Raw genomic sequence first — 23,857 nt, 5'->3', positions numbered from 1 at the left:
GACCCAGTGCCTGGCCAGGGGAAGGGCGCCTCGGGCTGAGTGGGTCGCACTGGGAAGGGGGCTGTGTGGGGGTGGGAGAGGGCCGCCTGTGAGCGACAGGCGCCAGTACAGACGTGAAGCCTGTCGGCCCTGCAGCTCTCGTTCTGGGGCGGACAGGCTGCAGACAGCTGTCCCTGTGCCCCTTCCCGTTACGGTCTTTGGTGGCGTTTCTCAGGCGAGGGGCAGCGAGGACCCCTGCCCCTGAGGACACTTGCTGCTGTGAGCCGCACTGCGTGCCCAGCATTTTGGACAGTCTGGGACCGGCTCTGAATGGCTCAGCTTGGGTCGTGTGCCCCTTTCTGAATCTGAGTTCTGCCTGCTGCTGGGCAGCCAGATCAGGGACTCACCAGCGCCTGCAGGAGCTGAGGCTGGAGGGGCTCCCCGGAGGAAGGCCGGGAGTGGGCAGCAAACAGTAGTGGCTGGGTGCTGGGGGCAGCACCCCTCCGAGGGCTCCCTGGACGGGGTCCTGGAACATGAGGCCTGGCCCACCGGACCTCCTTGGACATCCGAGAGGGTGTTCTGGGCCCAGGAACTCTAGGAGGAAAGAAGCAAAGGCCGAAGGGGGGGCTGCCCCTCCCTTGGGACTGCCGAGGACTGGTTCCCCCTCAGCCCTGCCATCCTTTCCTCCACCCCAGGTGGACATCTGGTCGCTGGGGGTGATGGTGATCGAGATGGTGGACGGGGAGCCTCCCTATTTCAATGAGCCACCCCTCAAAGCCATGAAGATGATTCGGGACAACCTCCCACCCCGACTGAAGAACCTGCACAAGGTGGGTCCTCGCTGGCAGGGGGCTGCCAGGCTTCCTGCCCCAGGCCCTGTGTGTGCACACAGCCTGTCTGGGGAGAGCCCGGAGACAGCGGAGCCCCCAGGCCCCCCGAGCCCTCTCCATCCAAGGCTGGGGCTCAGCTGGCCTGGCTGAAGGCATGCAGCCAAGCCACATCCTTCCCTGGCCTGTCGCAGAAAGAGCTGCCTGTTTGGAGGCAGAGGCCGGCTCCGGGCTGCCTGGGGATGCCTTTGCCGAAGGAAAGGGCTGCAGGGTCCTTGCCAGACAGTGAAAATAGGGAGGAAGTGGGCCCTGGGTGCAGGCTGTAGTCACCAGTGACCTCTCTGCCCCTCCCAAGGCAATAGCTGCCCCTGGACAGGAGGAAAGTGAGCGCAGTGCTGTGGGCCTCACCTCCAGCCCCACCCCCGCAGGTGTCGCCATCTCTGAAGGGCTTCCTGGACCGCTTGCTGGTTCGAGACCCGGCCCAGCGTGCCACGGCGGCCGAGCTGCTGAAGCATCCGTTCCTGACGAAGGCAGGGCCGCCCTCCAGCATCGTGCCCCTCATGCGCCAGAACCGCACCAGATGAGGCCCAGCGCGCTGGCCTTGCACCAAAGAGCCCTGGCCGCCTGCCTGCTGGATGCCAAAGGGGGCCGGGCCGCCCCTGCCAGTCCACAAGACACTCCGTGCAGCACCACCACCCTCCTTGCAGGGCCTGCTAGGGTCCCTACTACTGAACTCCAGTTTTGATTTTGTGACTGTAAAAACAGACTTGTGGGAGGAGTGAGGCCCCTGGGACCCCTCCCTGGGACAGGCCCTCCCATGTTCTGTCCCCAGGAAGGAGTGCGCCCCACCCATCACTGGAAATCTGCGGTCAGGTCGACAGGGCTGGAGGGAACACTCTGAAAGGGGTGCGCGTGTGCTCCCCGTGTGCGCGTGCGCACTGAAAGCCGCGCTGTTCTGTGCTCAGCCCGCCGGTGGGTGTCCCTGGGAGCTTGCCAGGCGTGCAGCCCCGCCCTCGAGCCAGTGCGGGGTCGCTCATGAATGTCTGAGTGGCCTTTTCCTGGAGCCCTGCACACTTTCTGTGGCTGGAGGGAGCCGGGTTGGGGCTTTCCCCACCCCCAGCCTCTGCAGCAAATGACTACTGCACCCGGACAGCCTCCCGTTTTCTAGAAGTCTATTTATATTGTCATTTTATAACACTAGCCCTGCCCCCGCCAGGGGATAGGGAACCCCTGGCCTACAAGGTGGCCCAGGGCAGAACCACTGCCTGAAAAATCAGGTTCCTGCCCTGGCAGCACAGCCCTGCCCTACCCCCCGTACCCCTGAGTTAGTTTTACAATTAAAACATTTCTTGTTTTTGTTTGCGTGTGTGCGTCCGCCTGGCCATCGCAGGGAGGGAGTTTGAAGGCCGGGGCTTGGCTGACTGAGGTGTCCGCCACCACAGAGGACCCTGCTGCCCTCCCCAGATGGGACCAGGCTGATCCCAGCCCGGGGGCAGCCAGCAGCCGCTGCCGCAGTTGCCAGGTTGGGGTTTCCGGGAACCGTAGCTTGTCTTGAACGCGTTCAGCGGCAGGAGCTGAGCCGTGCTGAGCGGGCATTGGTAAACTGGCCGCTGGCAGATTGGTCAGTGGGCAGTTAGACGGCTCTTTGGGGCACTGAGGCTGAAGGACTGGAGCAGCTGCCTCAGGTCCTGTGAGCTGGGGATGTCCTCTAGGCCAAGGCGGGCGTGGGCTGGCGTGGAGGTGCCCGTACTCGCCTCTCATCTCCTCTGGCACGCAGGAGCTGGCAGACGGGTGGGAGGATGCGACGCAGACCTCTTCCTCCAGGGCCCGCTGGCCACGCTGGTGCTGGGACCACAGTCCGGCTGCTGCTGAGCAGTGAGGGGTCCAGGCCCAGCTGCAGGTTCATCCAGCTGCACTCCTCCACCTTCGCTGGTCCCGATGTCTGCGAGAGCCAAGACTGGCAGTGCTCTGCCAAGTGGGACAAATAGGTTCAGACCCAGCAGTGCAGAAACTGTGTCTCACACACAGGTGAAATGGATTCATTTCTGCAAAGAAATAGGTCAAAATTGCTGGATGTGTTGGCACATGCCTGTGGTCCTAGATACTCAGGATGCTGAGGCAGGAGGACCTCAAGTTGGAGCCCAGCCTGGGCAGTTTAGCAAGACCCTATTACAAAACGTAAAAAAGGACTGGAGGTATAACTGTAGAGCACTTTCCTAGCATGTGTAAGGACATGGGTTCTGTCCCCAGCTGCGGAGATAGATACAGGTATGGCAATATAGGCAAAAGAATAGAAAACCCACCCACCTATAACCCTCAAAAAAAACCCAGAAGCCTGTGGTTTGAGCATGTTTATAAAGACATCTACCAAACATGAAGGACCAGGTCATTCCTACACTGTATGAGTCATCCAGAAAATAGGGCAAGAATGGCGCTGCCGTGGCCGTGGGCCCACTAAGCGACCGGACAGCCCAGAGCCCAGCGGCTGATGTCCGAGCACCCCCTGACCCTGCTGGGCGCGAGCACTGCCCTGGACGGTACCCGTGCTCCCAGCTAGCGTGCGGCTCGGGGACGGAGTCGCCCGCCTGTCCAACGTCTCACTCCGTGGTGACTGCTGGCTTGGGCACCTCCAGTGGCTGTCACCGCAGTGGAAAGGAGTGGTTCTCGGTGTGGTGGGAACCTGTGGAGCTGTCTCCCTCAGCACTGCCTCCAGCTGCTGTCCCCTGTGCAGAAGGGTCACCAAAACAGGGGCACAGCCCTCTAAGTGTTCGGGGGCGGGGTGCAGTGAGGTGAAACTGCAGGGCTGGGTGGGTTCTGCAGTGGCAGCAAGGCTGGAGGAGCCAGACAGGGCCAGTTCCCCGGCAGTCCGGCGGAGGCTGTGGTCACCCACATGGCTGGGAGGACAAGGGGTCAGTGGCGCTGCCCGGGCCCTGGAAAGCTACCCTCGCCTCTGGGGAGGCCGGAGCGGCACAGCTCCACCTGCTGCCGAGCTTCAAGTGTCCCCCGGCAGAGCCTTCCTGACCCCCTGGTGGGCGGCTCCACAAAGAGGCTTCTCGACCTCCCCCGCTGAGCAGAATGGGCTGTCTGGCACCTCATATGCTGTGCCGACCCTGCACTCGGGACTCGGGACTCGCTCTGTGCAGATGTAACTCGGCTGGACGGGAGTGCCGAGTTCAGGCAGGGGAGGCGGCCGTGCTAACTTGTAACCACAGGGATGTTTACAGAGAACCAAATGATCAATTGAAACAGGTCGGACCAGTGGCTCCCGAAGTGTTCCCAGACCAGGCACAGCTCAGAGGACTTGCTGGAAGTACAAATTCCTGGGCCACACCCCAGGCTGAATCAGACACCGGGTGCGGCCCAGAAACCTGTATTTGACCAACTCTGGGGGATTCTTTTTCTTTGTTTATTTGTTTGGACAGGATCTTGCTATGTAGTTCAGGCCAGCCTTGAACTCACTATGTGGCCCAGGCTGGCTTTGAATTCACGGCAGTCCTCCTGCCTCAGCCTCTGAGTGCTGGGATTGCATCTTTTTTTTTGAGATGGGGCTGATGTACTTCAAACTGGCCTTGGACTCATGATCCTTAGCCTTCTGAGTGCTGAGATACAGACAGCGTGCACCACCACACCTAGCACCTTCAGGGAATTCTGATGCCCGCTCCAGGGTGGGAACCTCCGGAGTCCACAAGGGTTCTGTGTAGAACACCCAAGCCTCCCGGATTCAGCCCTTTGAGTTCTCAGGATCCCAATGTCCTGCCACCTTGTGCCTTCATCCTGGACCCTGGCCTCCCGCGTGGTGAGAAATGACCACCATTCCCCCGCCAGCTTTGGCGCACAGCGGCCCAGAGGCAAGGCAGGTTGAGAAATGTAGTAGCTGTTTCGAGTTTTGGTCTTTTTATCTTTTTGAGACAGGGTTTCACTATGCAGTTCAGGCTGGCCCTGAAGTCATTGTGCAGCCCAGGCTGGCCTTGAACTCGCAGTGATCCTCCTGCCTCAGCCTCCCGAGTACTGGGATTACAGGCGTGTGCCACAACGCCTGGCAGTAGTCTATTTTGAGCAGCTGTGGGTCTCACACTAATGCCATCGCTAATGAAATCGTGATTCTCCACCCCTGTGCATCTGCTGGCTTCGTTTGGTTTAATGATACCGCAGAGAGCCCAGAGGCCGAGCAGATGTGCACAGGAGCTTTGTGTGCAAAAGATGTTGCCCCACGAGTCAGCACAGGGAAGGGGCTGGTAATAACAGCGCTGCAGAAACTGGCCCATTGTATGGACAGAAGGAAAGTGAGTGTCTACCTAACACTACAAAACAAAAAGGCAGCCTAGGCCTCTGCTGCCCAGGGCGGGAGCCACCAGCCACACGTGGCTATTTAATTTTAATTTTTCTTTTTTTGTAAAGTCACTCGTCCAAGTTTTATTTTATTACTGTTTGGTCAGTGAGTCTGCCAAGAAGACTCAATGAAAGCCGGAGAACAAGGACAGGAAAAGTAGCAGAAAATAAATATAGCACTGTCCCGGGGAGAAACTGCCCAACATTAAAAAGACTTCATATTTATTTCTCTCCTCACGGTATACACTCTGCCAGTTTTTGTTGTGAAACTGAACTGCGTTCACAGCCTTTGCACTGAGCCACATCCCCAAGCCCTTTTCATTTTGAGACAGGGTCTCACTAAGTCACCAAGGTGCCCCGGTTGGGTAGGAAGGAGGCTGAGGGAAGCTATTTAATTTTAAAGTGAAATAAAATTAAGCATGCAGTAGCTCCAGTGCACCAGGGGACTAGCGCATTTGCGGCTCAATTGCCACACGCAGCCAGAGGCTACCAGCCGACGCTACAGATGCAGCACATTCCCATGGTCTCAGCTCTCCTGGCCAGCATTGCTCTGACTGGGTCAAAACTCTGATGGTGAAGCTGGGCATGGTGGTGCATATCTGTGGTCCCACCTACTGGGAAGGCTGAGGCAGGAGGATCACAAGTTCAAGTCTCATCTGGGAAATGGATATATATACATATATCCATGTAACTCCAGGTTATGGTGTTGTATTCCTGTAATCCCAGCTACTAGGGAAGCTGAGCAAAAGGATCTCAAGTTCAAGGTCAGCTTGGACAAATCAGCAACTTAGGGAGACCTGTCTCAGTACATAAAGAGCCAAGGATGTAGCTGAGTGGTAGAGCGCTTGCCTAGCATGTACAAAGTCCAGGGTTCCATCCCCAGCAACAAACCCTAGAAAACTTGATCTGAGCAGCCCTTCAGGGATGCCCCTCCATTGTCCTGTTTCACAGATGAAAGACTGAGAGCACAAGATGGCAGAAAGGTAGCAGAGGCTGGATTTGAACCCAGGCATGTGGTCCGGGTTCCTGCAGGCAATCACCATACTGAACCACCGGCTAGGGCTCCCTTCACCATGCCAATGAGAGGGTCACATCTGACAGGAAAATGCCCTTCCGGCTCCTCCCAGGAGGCCAGTCAGCAGGATCAGGAAAGGGGTGGGGTGACCTTCTGGGGCAGGCCTGACAAGGAGAATTGGGTTGAGGGGCCTTGGGGCTGGGGGACAAGACGGGGCAGGTTTGGGAGGTGGAGACCCCTCAGAGCCTTTTCCCAGAAGACCAAAGTCATCTTCAGGAGTTTAGGAACCGCTGCATTCAACAACGTTAAATTCAGGGGGTGCAGTGGCACACCTCTGTCATCTCTGCACTCTGGGAGGCTGAGGCAGGAGGATCACAAGTTGGAGGCCAGCCTAGGCAACTTAGTGACTTAGTGAGACCCTGTCTCAAAAATAAAAGGAGCCAAGGGTACAGCTCAGTGTGATGGCCCTGGGTTCAATCCCCAGCACTGAAAAATAAAAGTTAAACTCCTTTCTCCCTTCCTCTCTCCTCCCTCGTCTTTCCTACACCTTTGTCTCTGACTTGCTCTGTCTCTGTCACTGTTTCCTCTAGTTTAAGCTGGTTCGTTGTTTGAACGGGTAACCCAGGCCTGTGACACAGGTGTAGAAGACAGCAAAGGGGAAGAGTGAAAAATCAACCTCTGACCCCCCCTCCCCACCCCAGTCTCCCTGTTCCCCTCTGCAGAAGACTACTTCTACAGAAAAGTGGGCACATTCCAGCAAGTACCTCAACACCCACGAGCAGACCTCTGTTCTGCCTTGCACAAATTAGCACAACGTACCCAGCCTGGTGCAGGTCACTAACAGCATATCTTTTTTTTTTTTCTGGTGCTAAAAATCTAACTCATAGCCTTGCACTTGCCAGGTGGGTGCTGTGCCACTGAGCTACATCCCCAGCCCTAACAGTGTATCTTGATGTTCATTCCTCGTTGGTACCAAAAATGCAGAACGCTCCTGTGAACGGCTGTCTATTACTACACACAAAAAAATTGCTCCTGTTGATGACTGCGTATTATTCCACTGAGCAGATGAAGCAGTCCCATTGATGACACCCAGGGAGCTCGAGTTGTTGGCCTCGGTTTCTGCTGTGCTGGGCACATGCTAAGTAAGCACTCTGGACAGAACCCGGGACGCCCACATGCTGAGTAAGCACTCTGCCCCGGAGCCACACCCCCAGCCCTGCCGGCTGCTCTGCACAGCCTTACAAGAGTGCTCCACATGGCACGCTGGCACATGGGCGAATTTACCGAATGTCCCCTGCTCCCTTCCGAAGGCTGGGTCCCCAAAAGTGATGCCTTCTGCGTACCTCGGAGCCTCTAGATCCTTCTCTGGCTCTGGCCAGCCCCACTCCAGTCTCTGGATCTCCCTGTGCCTCGGCCTCTCAGTCCCCACCTTTCTGATTTCTGCCTTCCTGTTTCTCTCTTTGCAGGCTGTCCGCGTGGAACTGGCCGCCACTGAATCCCTCCCGCCTCGCTTTCTCCTACCCAGCCTCATTCCTGCCTCTCTGTCGCCCCCTGCAGGGCGGAGCTGGCTGGCCACCCGGCTCCCCGCCAAAGAGCCTGCACCCCGCCTTTCTCCTTACCTGTTGCACCGCCCACTCTCTGTTGCCCCCGGGCAGCCCCAGGATCTGCTCCCCTTGCGCGGTGCCTGTAGCAGCACCCGGCCCCGGCGCACGCTGGGCCCTGGAGTAACCGGCGTTGCAGTGGGCGCCGGGCGAGGCTCCTCAGCAGGACAGTGACTTCCTCCCGCCTTGCAGCCGGCCCGGCCCAGCAAGCAGAGCCACTGTCCTTGTCAGCCCGAGCTGGAGACAAACAGGAAATAGCCCTGCCCACAGCCCTGCCCTGTTGAGGCTGCCATTCTGGCGGGATGAGCCACACGGTGACCAGGCAAGTGCATCCCCAACTCACACATGCTTACCGAGACAGGAAGCGCAGGAAAGCAGGGACAGGGTGTGGTGACCGCAGAGCAGCGTGGGAAATGACCTGGGCTGGGAAGGACCAAGAGAGAACGATCGACTAGATGCATCCTCAGGTGGGAAAAAGCCAGAAAGGCGTGAACATCATGAGCAGGCGACATTTGAGTGGAGTTGAAGGAGACCCTGGAATCAGCCAAAGGGAGGGACGCTTTCCCACACAGTGCTGCATGTGCAACGGCCCTGGGGTGGGAAGGGAGGTTGAAGGCTGGAGGACCAACACCACTATGGCATACTGTGAGCACATGGAAGAGCATGGAGCTTGGGGCCACCTCGAGAAGGCATGAGGGCCACACAGGCCCTCTCCTGAGGGAAACAGGCTGGGAGAAGGAACATCTTTTGCCTAGGACACACATGATATGATTGGGAGTTGTTAAATCCAGGCAGTTATTAGAAATGCAATTACTGCCAAGTGCAGTGCATGTACCTGTAATCCCAGCACTTTGGGAGACTGAGGCAGGAGGATAACAAATTCAAGCCCAGCCAAAGCAATTCAGTGACTTAGCCAGACCCTGTCTCAAAAAATGTTTGAAAATGGAAGGGAGGAGATGCGTGAGGATGTAGCTCCCTGAGAAGGCCCTGGGTTTAATCCCCAGTACTGGAAAGAAAAAGGCAGAGGAAAATTTGAGGGAAAAGGCAATGGGGCCAGAGGCAGAGACAGGAAGGACACAGCCAGGAGCCGATGAGGGAGGAGCAGCCCCCGGAAGTAGGGAGAGGCAAGGAAAGGTCCCTCCCTCCCCTCCCCTAGCAGCATGGCCCTGCTGGTGCCAGGAAGCGCTGAAGAAGAGAGAGCCCCTAACCTGAGCCGCCCTCCCTGGGGACACTTGTTGGCAGACTGGGGCCTCAAATCTTAGCCCTGCCACTTCCAGGCTGCATGACCTTGGGCAAGTCACACACCTCTCCGTGCCTCGATTTCCACATCTGTAAAGCAGGTTTAACGTAATTCCTGTCTTCGAGGGTGTGTCTGAGTAAGACCCTCAGAGCCCGCAGCACAGGGCCTGGTGTGGTAAGTGCTCCACGACCGCATCGTTGTGATTTGTATTATGTCACCTTGTCACTCACAAAACAACAGCCTGGCGCTTCCTAGATTTGGGTCTCAGCCCTGACCTTTCTGACCTCCAGCATTGTCCCTATGAATGTCCCCAATTCACATCTGCTGTGCAATACTTGATTTCCCTCCAGATGCCTCTGATCTTACCCGCTTCATCCCCTCTGCTCCACACCGACCTTCCTGCTGGCATCCAAACACACCAAGCTCGGTCTCACCTCAGGGCCTTTGCACTTGCCATTTCCTCTGCCTGGACATGTGCTTCCCCTGCCCAGCCCCTCCGTGTCTGCTCCAGTGCCACCTCCTCCAAGACGCCCTCCCTGGACGCCCCTACTAGGGAAGGCTTCTCCTGCTCTGCTCCATCCTCACAGCCTGTTCCTCATCTTCACAGCACTGGTGCTGAGTTACCTGATGACTAAAGTCCACCCTCCCCAACAGGGTGCAAACCCACGGGGACAGGAATTGAATCTGTTACATCCCAATGTCCACTGAGGACCATCCATGAGTATTTGTTGAAAGGATATGGGCTGCCGGGCATGGTGATGCACACCTGTAATCCCAGCGCTTGGGAGGCTGAGGCAGGGGCATCCTTGGGAGTTCGAGACCAGCCTGGGCTACAAAGTGAGCTCAAGGCCAGCCTGAACTGCATAGTGAGACCCTGTCTCAAAAAGACAAAAAAAGGATATGGGAAAAGCTGGATGTGGGCCACACATTTGTAATCCCAGATACTGAGGAGGCTGTTGCAGGAGGATCCCAAGTTTAAGGCCAGCCTGGGTTACACAGGCAAACCCTGACTCAAAATGCCAAATAAAAGATGCAGGGGAGCAAGGATGCAAGCATACGGGAAGCTATGGATCTTTGTCTCCTTTACAAAAATAATTGTTTGCTGGGCATGGTGGCACATACCTGTAATGTCAGTATTTGGGAAGCTGAGGCAGGAGGATCACCATGAGTTTAAGGCCAGTCTGGACTACATACCAAAACCCTACCTCAAAAACCAAAACAAGCCAGGCTTGATGGCACACGACTATATTCCCAGCACTCAGGAGGCTGAGGCAGGAGGATCTTTGCAAGTTTGAGACCAGCCTGAGCTACAAAGTGAGCTCAAGGCCAGCCTGAACTGCATAGAGAGATCCTGTCTCAAAGAGACAAAACAAAACAAAACATAATCCACTTTTTTCTAAAATCAGTAATGCACTAAGTGGTCCAAATCCCCAAACATACAAAGCACAGAATAAAAAGTCATTTTCTTTCCCTTTATTTTTCTTTCTTTCTTTCTTTGTGGGTGTTTTTTTTTTTTTTCTGGTCTTTTTGAGACAAGGTCTCGCTCTGCAGTTCAGGCTGGCCTTGAGCTCACTTTGTAGCCCAGGCTGGTCTCAAACTTGCAACGATCCTCCTGCCTCAGCCTCCCGAGTGCTGGGATTACAGGCATGTGCCACCACTCCCGGCCTCAGGTTGGCTTTGGACTCACCATGTAGTCCAGGCTGGACTTGAACTCACTGTGATCCTCCTGCCTCAGCCTCCTGTTGGGATTACAGGTGTGCACCACCACGCCCAGCAAAAAAGCCATTTTCTCTCTGTCGGTGCTATTTTGAAGGGGTGGAGCCTACTGGGAGGTCCTAGGTTGTTGGGGGCATGTTTCGGGAGTCAGGGACAGTGGGGCCCACCCTTTCTTTTCTTCCTGAGGTGACCAGGGCAATAAGGTGACCGCCACAATGTGCCACCACAGGCCTGGGGCAGCAAGGACAGCCGGCCATGGGCTGAAAGCTCCGAAGCTGCAGGGCACAGCAACCTGGTCTCACCTGCTGATTGTCTCAGGTGTCTGTTACAGTGACAGAAAGCAGAATACAGGCCACCTTCCTGAGAACCTGACAAAGCTGTATTAAATATATTGTCATGTCACAAACAGCAGCAACGTGAGCTCCACAGTCCAAAGCTTGCTTTGTTTACTTACTTGACTTACATGCATTCCCTTATTAGAATGTAGAGAAAACTGTCCTGTTCTTTTTGGTTTGCTTCTTATCGAGGTGCAATTTACCCACAACAAAATGTACCCATTTAAAACATTCAGCAAAGGGGCTGGGGATTTAGCTCAGTGGCACAGCGCCTGCCTGACAAGAGCAAGGTCATGAGTTCAATTCCCGGTACTGGAAAAAAAAACAAAACAAAAATAAAATAAAATGCAGCGAGAGCCAGGGCCAGAAGGCACACACCAGTAATCCCAGTTCTTGGGAGGCTGAGACAGGAGAATCACAATGAGTTCAAGGCCACTCTGACCTAGGTACGTTGCTGCAGGACTGTCTCAAAAAACCAAAAAGATATATATGGGGAGATGAGTTTTAATAAATATCTATGCTCACAGAATGACCTTGACAGTGAAGACAGAATTTTCTCAATATCCCTGAAAGCTCACTCTGGTGTCCCTGCGCCATTAACCCCCAGCCCTCGGCAACCACTTCCCTGCTTTCTTTGATTCGAGATTAACCTGACCTGCTCCAGAATTTTGTATAAATCACATGGCAGGTTATCATTTTTTTTTTTTTTTTTTTTTTTACCAGGAATCAAATTCATGACCTCGTGCTTGCCAGCTGTATCCCCGGCAAGTTATCTTCTTTTTTGGCCTGGCTTTTGTCACTCTGAGTAGTGATTTTTAGGGCATATAAAACATGCATGTTTTATATTTGGACAGTTTGTTCCCTCCCTTCCCCTCTGCTTACCCTTCCTTCCCTCCCTCCTTCCTTCTCTTTCCCTCTCCCTCCCCCTCTTCCACTTCCTGTTCTTCCCCCCATCTTCTTCTACTTCTTCTCCTCCTCCTTCCCTTTTTTTGAGATAGCATCTCACTTTGTAGACCAGGCTGGCCTCAAATTCTCCATCCTCCAGCCTTAGCCTCACAAGGGCTATGATTATAGCTGTGCACCTGGGCACTTCCAGGTTGGGGAGGCTCCACCTGGCTAGTTTACTGAGCACCGCTTCACACAGTGAAGTGTGTTAGTCAGCTTCCCAGGACTGTAACAAAATGCCTCAGATAATAAGCTTAAAAAGAAGGAAGGTTTATTTTGGCTCCTGGGTTCAGGCCATGGTGGACTGGCCCATCCAAAGCAAGGGGTCTGTGTCAAGGCGACAGCACATGGTGGGAAGAGTGTGTATCAGAGCAAAGCTGCTCAGCTCATGGCTGGGAAGTGAAGAGCAAAAGAGGAAGAGCTGGAGTCCTGCTCTCCCTTCAGGGGCACAGCCTGTAGCCAGACTCCTGGGGTGGGACTCGGAATCTGCATTTTTAATAAGCTCCCTGAGTGACGCTGACATACCCTAATGCTTGGGAACCACAAGTATGGGGGTACAGGTGAGACACAAGGACATCCCAGCTAGAGAGAACGTCATGCGCAAAGCCCTAAGACAGGAGGGAACAGGTCACAGGGGTAGGGGCCAGGCATCCAGGGCCTTGAATGCCAACCAAAGGGCTGAAATTTTCTCTGGAGGGAACTAGGGAGCCATGGAGGGTTTCAGTGGTCGGGTTTGGCTTTCAGTACAGCAAGGTGAGGCAGCCGGAAGGAGATGACGTGCAAACCACAGCCAGGCCAGGGCAGGCAGGAGAGAGGCCCCAACCCTGCCAGAGACTCTGGTGCACTTCCGTCTCCTCTTGCTCTTCCATCGCAAGCCACACCCAGCTCTGGATTCTGACCTCGCTGGCCAGACACCTCTCCTCCTCCCCCATGCCGATGACGGTGAGGGTGACAGGGCCGGGGCAGCCGGGTGGGCAGCGGGACAGGGTGTGGGCTGTGGTGGCCAGGTCATAGGTGTGTGGTGTGCTCTGCCAGTTTCCCTGGGAACTTCTGGGCATGTGCCGGTCAGGAGGCTCCGCCTGGCATTTGGATGAGTTGGTTGTCCCTTGCCAGGGGTCCCCACTCTCCCCGGGTCCTGGTGACTCCCCACCTTTCCCGAGGCAGGCCATCTCACCTTCCTTGCCTCAGTCCCTGGATCCATAAACAGAGGCCCTATTTCCAGGTCCCGCTTCTGCGGGGGTGTTAAAGGTTGATGAGTTCAAGACACCAATGAACTACCCAACCTACGGGCCTGGGGACGGCGCCTGGCACCCAGCAGCCCCCAGTCATGGCAGTGACAGTGCTGCAGGGTGACCTCTGTTCCCAGTGTCCTGACAGTCAGGCTCCCGTCTCCAGGGAAGGCAGGGTGGACAGTACCTGTGGAAGTGTAGGGGATCAGGCCTGGGAGGCGGCCTCTGTTTCCTCATCTGTAAAGTGGGGATCACAGCTGTACCCCTCACAGGGTTACCGTGGGGCTGACACGGGGCTAGGGGCATCAGGAGGCTCACAGGCTGGCTGTCACCTTTCCTTCCTGTACTAACTGCAGCCATAGTCGCCCCGGCTCATCTGTTAGGTCAGGAACCCGCCAGAGCCCTTGGACCAGCGCCCTGCAGACAGCGCGGGAGTGGCTGGGAGGACCCTGCCCCCGCTTACCCGGGCCGGGAAGTGGCCCGCGGGCATCCGGTCCTACAGGTTCCTCCACACCGCCTCCTTCCCGCCATGCCCCATCCACACTCCCGGTGACCCGGACGGGGGTGGTGGTAGGACGCCCGACGCCTGCTGCTTCTCTCTGCTTCCCCCAGCCCCAGGACCCCACTGCTAGCTTCCGCCTCCGTCTCTGCTAGCCGCGTGTCTTGCCGATCTCCACACCTCGCTTCCCGGGCAGGGGTGTGTCCCGGAGAGGGCACAGGAGAAGTGGCAGGGGCTGCACCCCTTGCCACCGCTGCTCCCCCCAGAGTGAGCAGGCAGGAAGCAGGGTTTTCACTAATTAGCCTTCTAGACCTGCTGCCTGATCTTAACGAGGCGGACAGGCCTCATTAGCGAGCGGAGCCCTGGTATCAGCGTATTTGTCATCTCCTTCGCCCAGGGCCAGTGTGCGGGTCCTCAGCTGGCCCCGGGAAACTGGGGCAGGAAGGCTGGGAAAATGAGGGGACAACGGGAGGTCCTGGACCCCGGGTCTGCGGGAGGAGGCCGGGGGCCCCCAGTCCCCGGATCCGTGGGCGGTGGGTGGCTCCGGGCCGGCCCGGGGGAGGAGCCTCAGGCCGCGGCGTCCTGGGGGAGGAGCGGGCCCAGGTCCTCCCCGCCCGGGTAACGCGGAGCCGCACGTCCGGGCGGGCGCAGTCGCGCTCCTCGGCATGGAGGAGACGAGGGACCCAGCCGCCGTCGGGGCCGGGATGGAGGCCGACGGGCCCGAGAGCGCCCAGGAGCCGCCTCCTGCGCCGCGCTCGCCGCCGTCGCCGCCGTCCCCGCCGCCGCCCGCGACCCCGGAGGCCCCCGAGCTCCCGCAGCCCGAGCCGTCGGAGGCCGGCGCGCGGCAGCTGCTGCTGGACGAGTGGGGGCCGCTGGGCGGGAGCCTGCTGCTGCCCTCGAAGGTCACCTGGAAGCTGCTGCTGCTGCGGCGGCCGCTCTACCGCAACCTGCTGCGCTCGCCCAACCCCGAGGGTGCGCCCGCGCCCCGCTGGCTTCTCCGCCTCGGTCTCTTGGTCTCTCTGTGCCTCAGGTCTCTGCAGCCCTCTGCGTCCTGGGGTCGCGTTCTCGCCGCATCTGTGTCCCGCATGCCCCTTTCCCCTGTCTCGTCACGGCATCTCCGTGCCTCCCTGGGCGCTCTGCCTCCTGTAATGCTCTCCCTCTCCCTGCCTATATTTCTGCCTCTTTCTCCGGGTCCTTCCCTGCGCCCCGCTGACTCCCCGCAGCCCTCCGGGCATGGTCCCTCTTCCCGCAGGACATATTCACCCCTCTCCCCTCAGGGGCCCTGACTCTTGCATCCTCCGGCCCAGGCTGCCGCCCTCCCGCCTAACCTTGGTCAGGGAGAGGGGAGCTTGTGCCAGGCGCTGGCCTGAAACGCTCTGCCCTCTGCGTTTCAGGCATCAACATTTACCAGCCGGCACCCCCTACCGGTCCCACCCGACAACCCCTGGAGGCTCTGGGTAAGTTATGGGTCAGTGGCCGCCCGCTCAGGGAGGGCTGCTCCCAAAGAAACGCTCTACCCCTTCCTCCTCCACCCGCCAGGCAATTTCCGAGGATGGCACATCGGGACGGAGCCGCTCCAGCAGAACCTCAGGTGAGTGGGACCTCGGTGGAGTCCCTGCTCCGGCTGATTGCTGTGGAGCTGCAGAAACAACCTTGGCCGCCCTGGACCTATGTTTCCTGCTCCGTGTACCAGAATTAGCTATAAGACAGATGCTTGCAAAACTTAAGCATAGGGGCCAGCAAGGTCAGGCGCCCAATAAATAGCAACTGATGGTTATTGTTATTCTCAACCTCTCTCTCTGGGAGGGGAAGTCACCCGAGGCCACTGATCCTGCATCCATCCACAGTGGATGAGAGGGTGTGACAGTGGCGGAGTCACACATGCCAGGATTTGGATCCTGGCTCTGCCACTTTTTGCTGCATGACCTTGGACAAGTCCCATGCCTCCCCCAGTCCTGTGCTGGGGATTGAAGCCAGGGCCTTTACACTGAGTTACAACCCTACCCCTTTTTTTATTTTTTACTTTGAGACAAGATCTCACTAAGTCACACGTCACTAAGTTGCTCAGGCTGGGCTTGAATTAAGGATCCCCCTGCCTCAGCCTCCCAAGGTGCCGGGATCATAGGTGTGTACCACCATGCCTGGCTCCGAAAGACCTCACGTTAAGCCTCAGTTTCCTACCTGCTACAAAGGATTCTGATTGGCGCTGAGGGAACAGGGGGCACCCATGGGCGGTATGGTGGCCATCGCTATGAGAGCGCCGTGATCAGATCACCTGCCCCTTGGGTGACCCCAGCATGGCTGCCAATGCCCCCCATGTCTCCACCCTCTTTTGCAGCTGGACAGTGAAGCAGCAGTGTGTGAACCTCCTGGCTGAAGGCCTGTGGGAGGAGCTGCTGGATGACGAGCAGCCGGATGTCACTGTCATGGACTGGTGCGCGACCTGGTCCCCTAGAGCCTCCTCGGCCCACCCCCCTGGGAACTGCATTCCCACCCTGACCTTGGCACGGCAGGCCCAGCCTGCCCCTCCTCTCTGGCCCCTGCTTTCTGCCTTTCATGAACCAAATCTGGCCTCTTCTATCTTTGGGCTTTGCTGAGGCTGTTCCTTCCTCCCTGGATGCTTGTCCTCCTGCTCTCCAGAGGAATTCCTCTTTATCAAGAAGCTCCCCTGCCTGCCCCAGCTCTGACACGTTTGCTGCAGTGCCCTGCGAGCCATACCCTGCCCCCACCTCTGCTCTGCCACCCTGGCTGTACCTGGCAGTCCCTGCTGGGTGACATGTCTGCCTCCCTCTGTACTGTGCCTCCCATGAGGACAGGGCGTGGGGCTATGTGGGTCACTGCTGTGTTGCCAGCACCACCCAGCCCGGGTCATGCTGCCTGGGCACCGGCCGCTGTGTGCTGACTGAGGGACAGGCCAGTGGCTGGGGCAGGGATGTGGGCTGCGTGGCCGCTGAGGTCTGGGCCACACTTCCAGGTACGAGGACAGCCGCCTGGACCAGTGCGTCTATGAGCTGCACGTCTGGCTGCTGGCGGCGGACCGCCGCAGCGTCATCGCGCAGCACCACGTGGCCCCCAGGAGCCCCGGGAAGGGCCGACCCGGCCACTGGATCCAGGTGAGACAAGGGTTGCTTAGGACCTCACCGGGTGGGGGAGGCCTGGGTCCCTAACAAGTCCTCCTCCCTAACCCCGCGCTTCCTAACACAGGTGTCGCACGTGTTCCGCCAGTATGGCCCCGGGGTTCGCTTCATCCACTTCCTGCACAAGACCAAGAACCGCATGGAGCCCGGGGGGCTGCGGCGGACGCGGGTGACCGACTCATCTGTGTCGGTGCAGCTCAGAGAGTGAGGCAGGCCGCCCCTGTGCCTCCCTGACCCCGTAGCACCTGCTCAGCCTCTAAGGCCCTGGTCCTTGGCTCCTCCCTGTCCCTTTGTCACTTCTCTGGCCTCTTGGTGTCTCGCTCCCCAACCCTTTAGCTCCATTGCATCCCCTCAGCACCACCCTGGCCCCTTCCTGACCCCTCAGCACCTCTGTCCCAACGCTGGTCCTTTCATTTTGCTGGCCCTTGGCTTCTCTTCACATGTCCTCCCAGTTCTCTGACACAGGGGCCACTGCTTGCAAATTCAGTGCTTGCCAGATAGTAGGTGCTCAGTAAATCTTCCCTGCGTGAAAGCACATACTGAGGATGCTGCGTGCTTCTGTGGCCTCTGCTCCTTATAACTTCTCTCGGTGCATACCCCGTGGGCACCTCTGGACCATTTACACCGACCCTGACCTCTGAACTCTTCCCACGCCACTACTGGACAGCCTCTTGCCTGCCCCACTTAGCTCTTCTCCCATGTCCCTGAACGCTCAGGGATTCCCCAATCCCCTCCTGCTTCCAAGCCATCTGTTGTTCCCCGGGATCTGTCCCTCACCTTCCTTCCCAGGACCCCTTGCTTCTCTTTCTCTACTTCTGCCACAGTCCCTGACCCCAGATAGCCCTCAGGGGTCCTCGTCCCTGGGGGTACTGGGAACACAGACCGCAACCTGGAGAGAAACGTGAAGATTAGAACCAAAGTGTCCTCTGCGTGTCAGGGAGGGGGATTAAAAGTATTTAACAAGCCCGTTGTGCTGACACCTGCCTGTAGTCCCAGCTTCGTGGGAGGCTGAGGTAGGAGGACTGCAAATTCGAGCCTAGCCTGGCAATTTAAAACCAATTTTTTTTTTTTTGTACCGGGAATCGAACTCATGACTTCACACTTTCCAGGCAGCCACTGTGCCGCTGAGCTAAATCCCCGGTCCCATAGCCTCACAATTTAGTCAGACCCTGTCGCAAAATAAAAATTTAAAAAGACCAGGAATGTGCCTTGGGATTAAGGCCCTGAGTTTAAACCCTAGTCTAAAAAAAAAATCACTGAAGAGACCCTGACCCTAGCTTGGGATGGTATCCTAGTCCTAGAAGTGTCCCTGTTGTCCTAGGCTTGAAGGGGAGGCGCTGGAGCCTCCAGGAGGCCAGCACAGCTTGGGAAAAAGCTCTTACCGAAGAGCAGGCAAGATTTCGATAGTTAGCACCCAGCCGGCGATGCCCTCCCATGCCGCACACGGCCCTTCTGCCAGTGCACACCGAGCTCCAGGTCAGATTTGTGGATGTGTCCCCCTCCCCAGCACTGTCCTACGAATGAGCTGACCCAGGCCTGACCACCTGTCCTCCCCGGAGGCGCACCCGTCCTGTGTAGATTTGGGTTCTAAGCAGGAGCAGATGACAATGGAGATGACTTCACAAGGGTTGTATTGCAGGGAAGGCAGGGTGGCACGCAGGTAGAAAGCTCTCTACTCCCAGGTTGTGGGCCCAGCAGCCTCCAGGCCAGGTGAAGGGCTCAGCACTTGGGGGGACTGCAGAGGCGGGACCCTCACGGCATCAGTAGCACCTGAAACATACCGGAAAGTGTCACCAGGAGATGCCAGAGATGCTCAGATGCTCAGAGATCCAGGGTGTGGCAGGCAGGGGATGGCGGGTGTGGCAGGGGTGGGTGGGCTTCCAGTTCAGGAGCTCACATTCCAGGCCTAGGAAAGTTTGTGGCTAGGGGCTCTTGGGGTTTGGGGCACAGCTAGGGTTGGTATGGAGGGTACTGCAGCTGGCTCTGGGGTGCCAGGATCTGGCAATTTGGGACCATGAATGCAGGCTGAGCTCTGGGGCCCCAAGAGATGGGGCTGGGTGCTCCGGGACTGGTTTTGGGGGGTTGGGGATGGGTGGGGAACATGCAGGACAGACTAGACTGGATACCCTAGAATCGGGCCTGTGATCTTGGGGTCTGGGTCAGTTTTAGTGTCTGAGAGTCCCAGAGTGGGGTCGGGAGCTTTCAGATATGATGATTTGGGGTGAGGTGGGGCTGGCTTTTGGCCTGGGGCTCCAAAGATAAGGGAGCTGATGGGCTCCCCAGCAGGAGCCAGGCACCCCTCCTTGGGAAGGGTGCTGTGGATGCATGAGCAGGTGGGAAATGCTGAGGGAGCCCCAGAATGGAGGCTGGGCGTGGTTAGCCTCTGAGTCTGGCTGGGCAGTGGGGTGGGGGCGTGGCTGAGGCACAGGAGGTGAGTTTTGGGGTGCACTCTGAGATGGGGTGTCCAGGACTGGTTCTGGAGTCTGAGTATCAGGGGCTTGGGTGGCAGGGCTGGGGGCTGGGGCGGGGGTGAGGGGCGGGGCGCCAGGCACCTGCAGTACAGCCCGGCGATGGTGTTGGACCAGTTCCCCAGGATGCCCTTGCGGAACTCCTCCAGGCGCGGGTAGGCACCCGACGTGAATTTGCGCGATTTGCCGCCCTTGCCGGCGCGGGACCACACGGTGAGCTCGCAGCGCTGGGCAACCACGATGGAGGAAGCGGTGTTGGCCCAGTCGGAGGGCAGGTAGGGTAGGTCGGCGTCCGGCCCCACCGACAGCACGGAGCCAGCACAGCAGTTGTCGTAGTAGGGGTCGCTTTTGTCGTAGAGCTTGGCGCATGTGCGGCTCCCGTCCTCGCTCTTGAGGTCGGCGGGCGCGGGGCAGGCTCCTTGGACGCCGGGGGCGGCCGCCAGGGCTAGCGCCAGCAGCAGGGAACACAGCAGGGACATGGTGACTCTGCAGAGCCGCGCATCCCGGGCTTTTATGCACCTGACTGTGGGAAGGGAGAAGCTGCAAGATAACGACTGGGAGGGGGAGAGACCCACGTGGATGAACCAGGGCGGACATAGGACGTATTTGCATAACATTGTAAGAAAGTTGTTAAGTCAACTGGCAGGAGTTAAGGACATTCTTTTTTCTTTTGTGGTACTGGGAGTTGAAACTAAGACCTTTGCACTGAGCTAAGTCCCCCTCCCCTTGCTTAAATTTTGAGACAGGGTCTTGTTAAGTGGCTGAGTTCAGATTGGGCTCAGATTTACAGTCCTCTTGCCTCAGCCTCCTAGATTGCTGGAATAGCGAGCACCACCACAGCGGCTTACATACAGTACTTGCATAAGATTTGTTTGTTTGACGCAGGTTCTCACTGTAAAGTTCAGGCTGGTCCTGAACTCACTATGTAACCCAGGCTGCCCTTGACCTCACCATGATCCTCCTACCTCAGCCTCCCAAGCGCTGGAACTACACAGGTGTGCACCACCATGCCCAGCCTTCTGAGGGGGAGGGGCGGGGACCGGGAATGAACTCGGCCTCGAGCTTGCAGGCAGGCGCTGCACACTGAGCTATGTCTGCAGCTCCCCCACCACCCGGGAGCCTTGAATAAGACTTTTAAAACCTTTGCAAGACAAAATACATGGGAAAAATTTTGTTGCATTCTGCACAGCAGAGCTAATAGCTATAATATCTAAAGAGTCTTATGAGCCGGTGAGGAGAAATCTCCTCCCTCTGACATACACTAAAGGATAGGCCTAAGAGGGGAAGAAGGAGGCAAAAGGAAGCTGCCACCTCCAACCAAAACTCTTTGTTTTTCTTTTTTCACAGTGCTAGGGATCAAACCCACAGCCTCACATATACTAGCCAAGTGCCCTACCCACTGAGCTACAGCCCCAGCCCTACCTAGATGCTTTATTAACCATGAGTGGAAATCTTCAACCTACAAAATAAGTGGTAAAGCTGTTGAGCTGTATAAAACTGAAAAACTTTTGTGGCAAGCTAAACAAAACAAAACAAAAAGAACCCAAATCCAGACTTGAAAAAAATAGTGTTGATTTGCATAATATGTAATGAGTTCAACTGGGCGTGGGGGTGCACACTTGTAATCCCAGCACTTAGGAGGCTGAAGCAGGAGGATCACTGCAGGTTCAAGGCCAGCCTGGGCTACAAAGTAAACTCAAGGCCAGCTTGAACTGCATAGAGAGACCCTGTCTCAAAAAGATCAAAAAAAAAAAAAAAAAAAAGCAAAGAACAGAAGCAATTATCAAAGGCCACCACTTCATCAAATGTGTCTACACTGAGAACATCACTCTTAGTGGCCAACCAAATTGCTAAAGCTAAGAAGCCCTGTCGTATAGGTGAAGAGTTGATCCTGCCTGCTAGGACATTTGTCACGAGCTCCTAGGAGAGGCTGCAGTTCAAAAGGTGACACAGGATAATTAGAAGCAAAACTAGACGAACTTCTGAAGTACCAGAGGATTTTGAGCCACAATTGTTAGACAGGGTTAATGAATCACTGTGGTACGCAATCCAGGTTGACCAGACTACTCATGCTGACAACAAGGCACCAGTGCTTGTTTTATGCAATATATTATTCAGGAAGACGTGCATGAGGGTATGTCACGTGCACTTTTGTTGCCAACCAACTCCAAAGCAGCAGCACTATTCAAGTCTTTGAATGATTACATATCAGGAAAACGGAACTGGTCATTTTCGTACTGGTAGAGGTACAGACGGAGTGGCTGCCCTGACTGGACAACTTCCTGCTTTCACTGTTCAGGTCAAAGAGGTCCCTTCTGAATGTGAGTCTATATACACTGTGTCATCCATAGAGAAAAGCTGGCTAGCTGAAAAACTGTCACCTGAACCTCACAATGTTTTGCAAGATGTGATTAAAATTATAAACCATATTAAAGCACATGCCCTTAACTCACATCTGTTCATGTACCTTGGCAAAGAGATGGGTTCGGAGCACACACATCTTTTCTTATACACAGCAGTGAGATAGCATCTTATTTTATTTTATTTATTGTATTTTTGAGACAGGGTCTTGCTGTGCAGGTCAGGCTGGCCTTGAGCTCACTTTGTAGCCCAGGCTTGTCTTGAACTCTCAATGATCCTCCTGCCTCAACCTCCCGAGTGCTGGGATTATAGGCATGTGCCACCATGCCCAGCAAACCCTTTTATTTTCATTTAAATTTTTACTTTATTTTATTTTATTTTTTGGTACCAAGAATCAAACTCGGACCTTGTGCTTGCCAGGCAAGCGCTTATGCTTCTGAGCTATATCCCCAGTGAGATAGCTTTTTAAAGGTAGATCACTGGTCAGAGTTTTTGAGTTATGAGAGCTGCTTCAGAGATTTCTTTTAGAAAAACAGTCATCACTGGCAGCACATTTCAGTGACACGGGATGGGTTGAAATTCTGTTGACTTGTGTGATGTATTCAACCTGCTCAGTGAATGCAATTTGTCCCTTCTGGGGGATAGGATAACTGTGTTCAAGTTGGCAGATTGAGTGGCTGCATTCAAAGCCAAACTTGAATTATGAGCAAATGAACATTGGGATTTTGGACAAGTTTTAAACATGAGCAAAGATTTTGAAGGACACTGAGCCAGGGCCTTCTTTCTCCCATGATCTCCTATCTCACCTAACAAAAGAGTATGAGCATTATTTCCCAACCCCAAAGGACCCCACACTGGGAAGGAATAGACCCACGATCCATTTGTGAATAAGCCACGTGAATCCGCTTTGTCCAGGCTAGAAGAGGATCAGTGCTTAAGCTCACAAACGACTGGCCTTAAAAGTATGTGTGCAACAACTTCAAATCTCCATACGTTCCCTATTAAATTCAAAGCAGAATATCCCCAAACTGCTACAAAAGCACTGAAAAATCTGCTTCCATTTCCAGCATCTTATCTTTGCGAACCAGAGTTTTCTACAGGGGCAGCAACCACAGTAAGATTATGAAGTGGGCTGGACATCAGCAACACTTGTTCGTCCCTGTCTCCCATCACCCCCTCCGTCCGTGGGACCGTCGAGATGCAGGAAACAAACTGAGGACTCCCACCGATTCTGCGTTTATGGGGAATTTGATAATCTCATTATATACTACAATGTAATGATGATAGAAATAAAGTGCACAGTAAATGTAACAGATCTGAATCATCCCAAACCCGCCACCACCCCCATCCCCGGAAGAATTGTCTTCCATAAAACTGGCTCCTGATGCCAAAAAAATCAAGCTTCACTGCCATATGAGCGTTTGCCATTGTCATTATTATTAAAACCCCTAGCACAGTGCCTGGCACTTAGTAAGGATTCAATAAATATCAGCATCACAACAACAATTTATACTTCCTGTGGTCCCTCAGCTAGCCCCGCTCCCTGCTGGCACCCCTCTACACACCGAGTCTCCCACCTGGGCCGCAGTAGCGCGACGCTCAGGAGCCAAAGGCTGGAGGCACTTGGAAATCAGCTTACATGTTGAGTCTATGGCCTGCTTGCTAAGCAGGCGCTTGTGCCGCTGAGCTCTATCCCCGGCCCTGCCTGCTTGCCGAGTGACCTTTTGCAGGTGAATTTTATCCCTTGAATGGGATACAGGAAATGAGGTGGATGTAAAAGGTAACTTGTAACTAATAGAAAGCATGAACAATCAATGGGATTTTTATTTTTAAAAATACCTAAATTGTAACAGTGAATAGAGACAATAACATAAACGTGAGGGTGCAGCGCATGAAGCCTGGCACGGGGCAGGTGCTCCGTGTAGTTTTGTGACTGGTCTCAAAGTAATCTGTGACCCTGACCCTGGCCCAGACTGGACCTGGACTCTTCACTCTCCTGTCTTCCCGTGACCCCGTGAAATCTAATCTGCAGGTGCTAATTTCCCAGAGGCCACCTTGCCCCGAGGGCAGCAGAGCCCCGCCTCCTGATGATGCAAGAGCCCTGGGACGCGGGGTAGAGACGCATCAATGTGGTACAGTCACCTACAACCTCCGCTCCCGGGAGGGTCCAGAAGCT

General features: G+C 55.8%; 4 protein-coding genes and 1 long non-coding RNA gene across 6 annotated transcripts in view; 3 read left to right on the top strand and 2 right to left on the bottom strand.

Annotated features, from left to right (window-relative positions):
* Pak4 (p21 protein (Cdc42/Rac)-activated kinase 4) overlaps positions 1 to 2,163 on the top strand; it is a 48,894-nt gene extending 46,731 nt beyond the window's left edge. For both annotated transcript variants that reach the window (XM_005399791.2, XM_005399792.2), the window contains exons 9-10: positions 675 to 809; positions 1,235 to 2,163. In XM_005399791.2, the coding sequence (XP_005399848.1) occupies positions 675 to 809; positions 1,235 to 1,390 (291 nt within the window). In that variant the 3' untranslated portion in view covers positions 1,391 to 2,163. The remainder of the gene's footprint in view (positions 1 to 674; positions 810 to 1,234) is intronic.
* Positions 2,164 to 2,268: 105 nt separating this feature from the next.
* Positions 2,269 to 8,444, bottom strand: LOC102014882. The gene is made up of 3 exons (XM_013522288.1): positions 8,396 to 8,444; positions 7,770 to 8,099; positions 2,269 to 2,774 (listed from the first exon to the last, which is right to left on the bottom strand). The coding sequence occupies exons 1-3, from the start codon at positions 8,442 to 8,444 to the stop codon at positions 2,515 to 2,517; spliced, it is 639 nt and encodes a 212-aa protein (XP_013377742.1). The 3' UTR covers positions 2,269 to 2,514.
* A 5,789-nt stretch (positions 8,445 to 14,233) lies between these two features.
* Positions 14,234 to 17,818, top strand: Nccrp1 (non-specific cytotoxic cell receptor protein 1 homolog (zebrafish)). The gene is made up of 6 exons (XM_005399790.2): positions 14,234 to 14,687; positions 15,110 to 15,172; positions 15,255 to 15,306; positions 16,054 to 16,149; positions 16,690 to 16,828; positions 16,920 to 17,818. The coding sequence occupies exons 1-6, from the start codon at positions 14,381 to 14,383 to the stop codon at positions 17,058 to 17,060; spliced, it is 798 nt and encodes a 265-aa protein (XP_005399847.1). The 5' UTR covers positions 14,234 to 14,380; the 3' UTR covers positions 17,061 to 17,818.
* Positions 17,819 to 17,917: 99 nt separating this feature from the next.
* On the bottom strand, positions 17,918 to 20,283 carry Sycn (syncollin). Its single transcript, XM_005400287.2, has 2 exons — positions 19,405 to 20,283; positions 17,918 to 18,622 (listed from the first exon to the last, which is right to left on the bottom strand). Exons 1-2 carry the CDS (start codon positions 19,935 to 19,937, stop codon positions 18,613 to 18,615), a joined length of 543 nt encoding a protein of 180 aa, XP_005400344.2. The 5' UTR covers positions 19,938 to 20,283; the 3' UTR covers positions 17,918 to 18,612.
* On the top strand, positions 19,506 to 22,990 carry LOC106150240. Its single transcript, XR_001236951.1, has 3 exons — positions 19,506 to 19,533; positions 22,527 to 22,643; positions 22,749 to 22,990. It is a non-coding gene; the product is annotated as an uncharacterized LOC106150240 (long non-coding RNA).
* The last annotated feature ends 867 nt before the right edge of the window (positions 22,991 to 23,857 follow it).

Source organism: Chinchilla lanigera, unplaced genomic scaffold, assembly GCF_000276665.1.
Source record: "Chinchilla lanigera isolate Chin_1 unplaced genomic scaffold, ChiLan1.0 scaffold00067, whole genome shotgun sequence".
NCBI classification, from domain to species: Eukaryota; Metazoa; Chordata; class Mammalia; order Rodentia; family Chinchillidae; genus Chinchilla; species Chinchilla lanigera.
The sequence above is the reverse complement of the archived record's forward strand: the minus strand, read 5'-3'. Positions and strand labels throughout refer to the sequence as shown.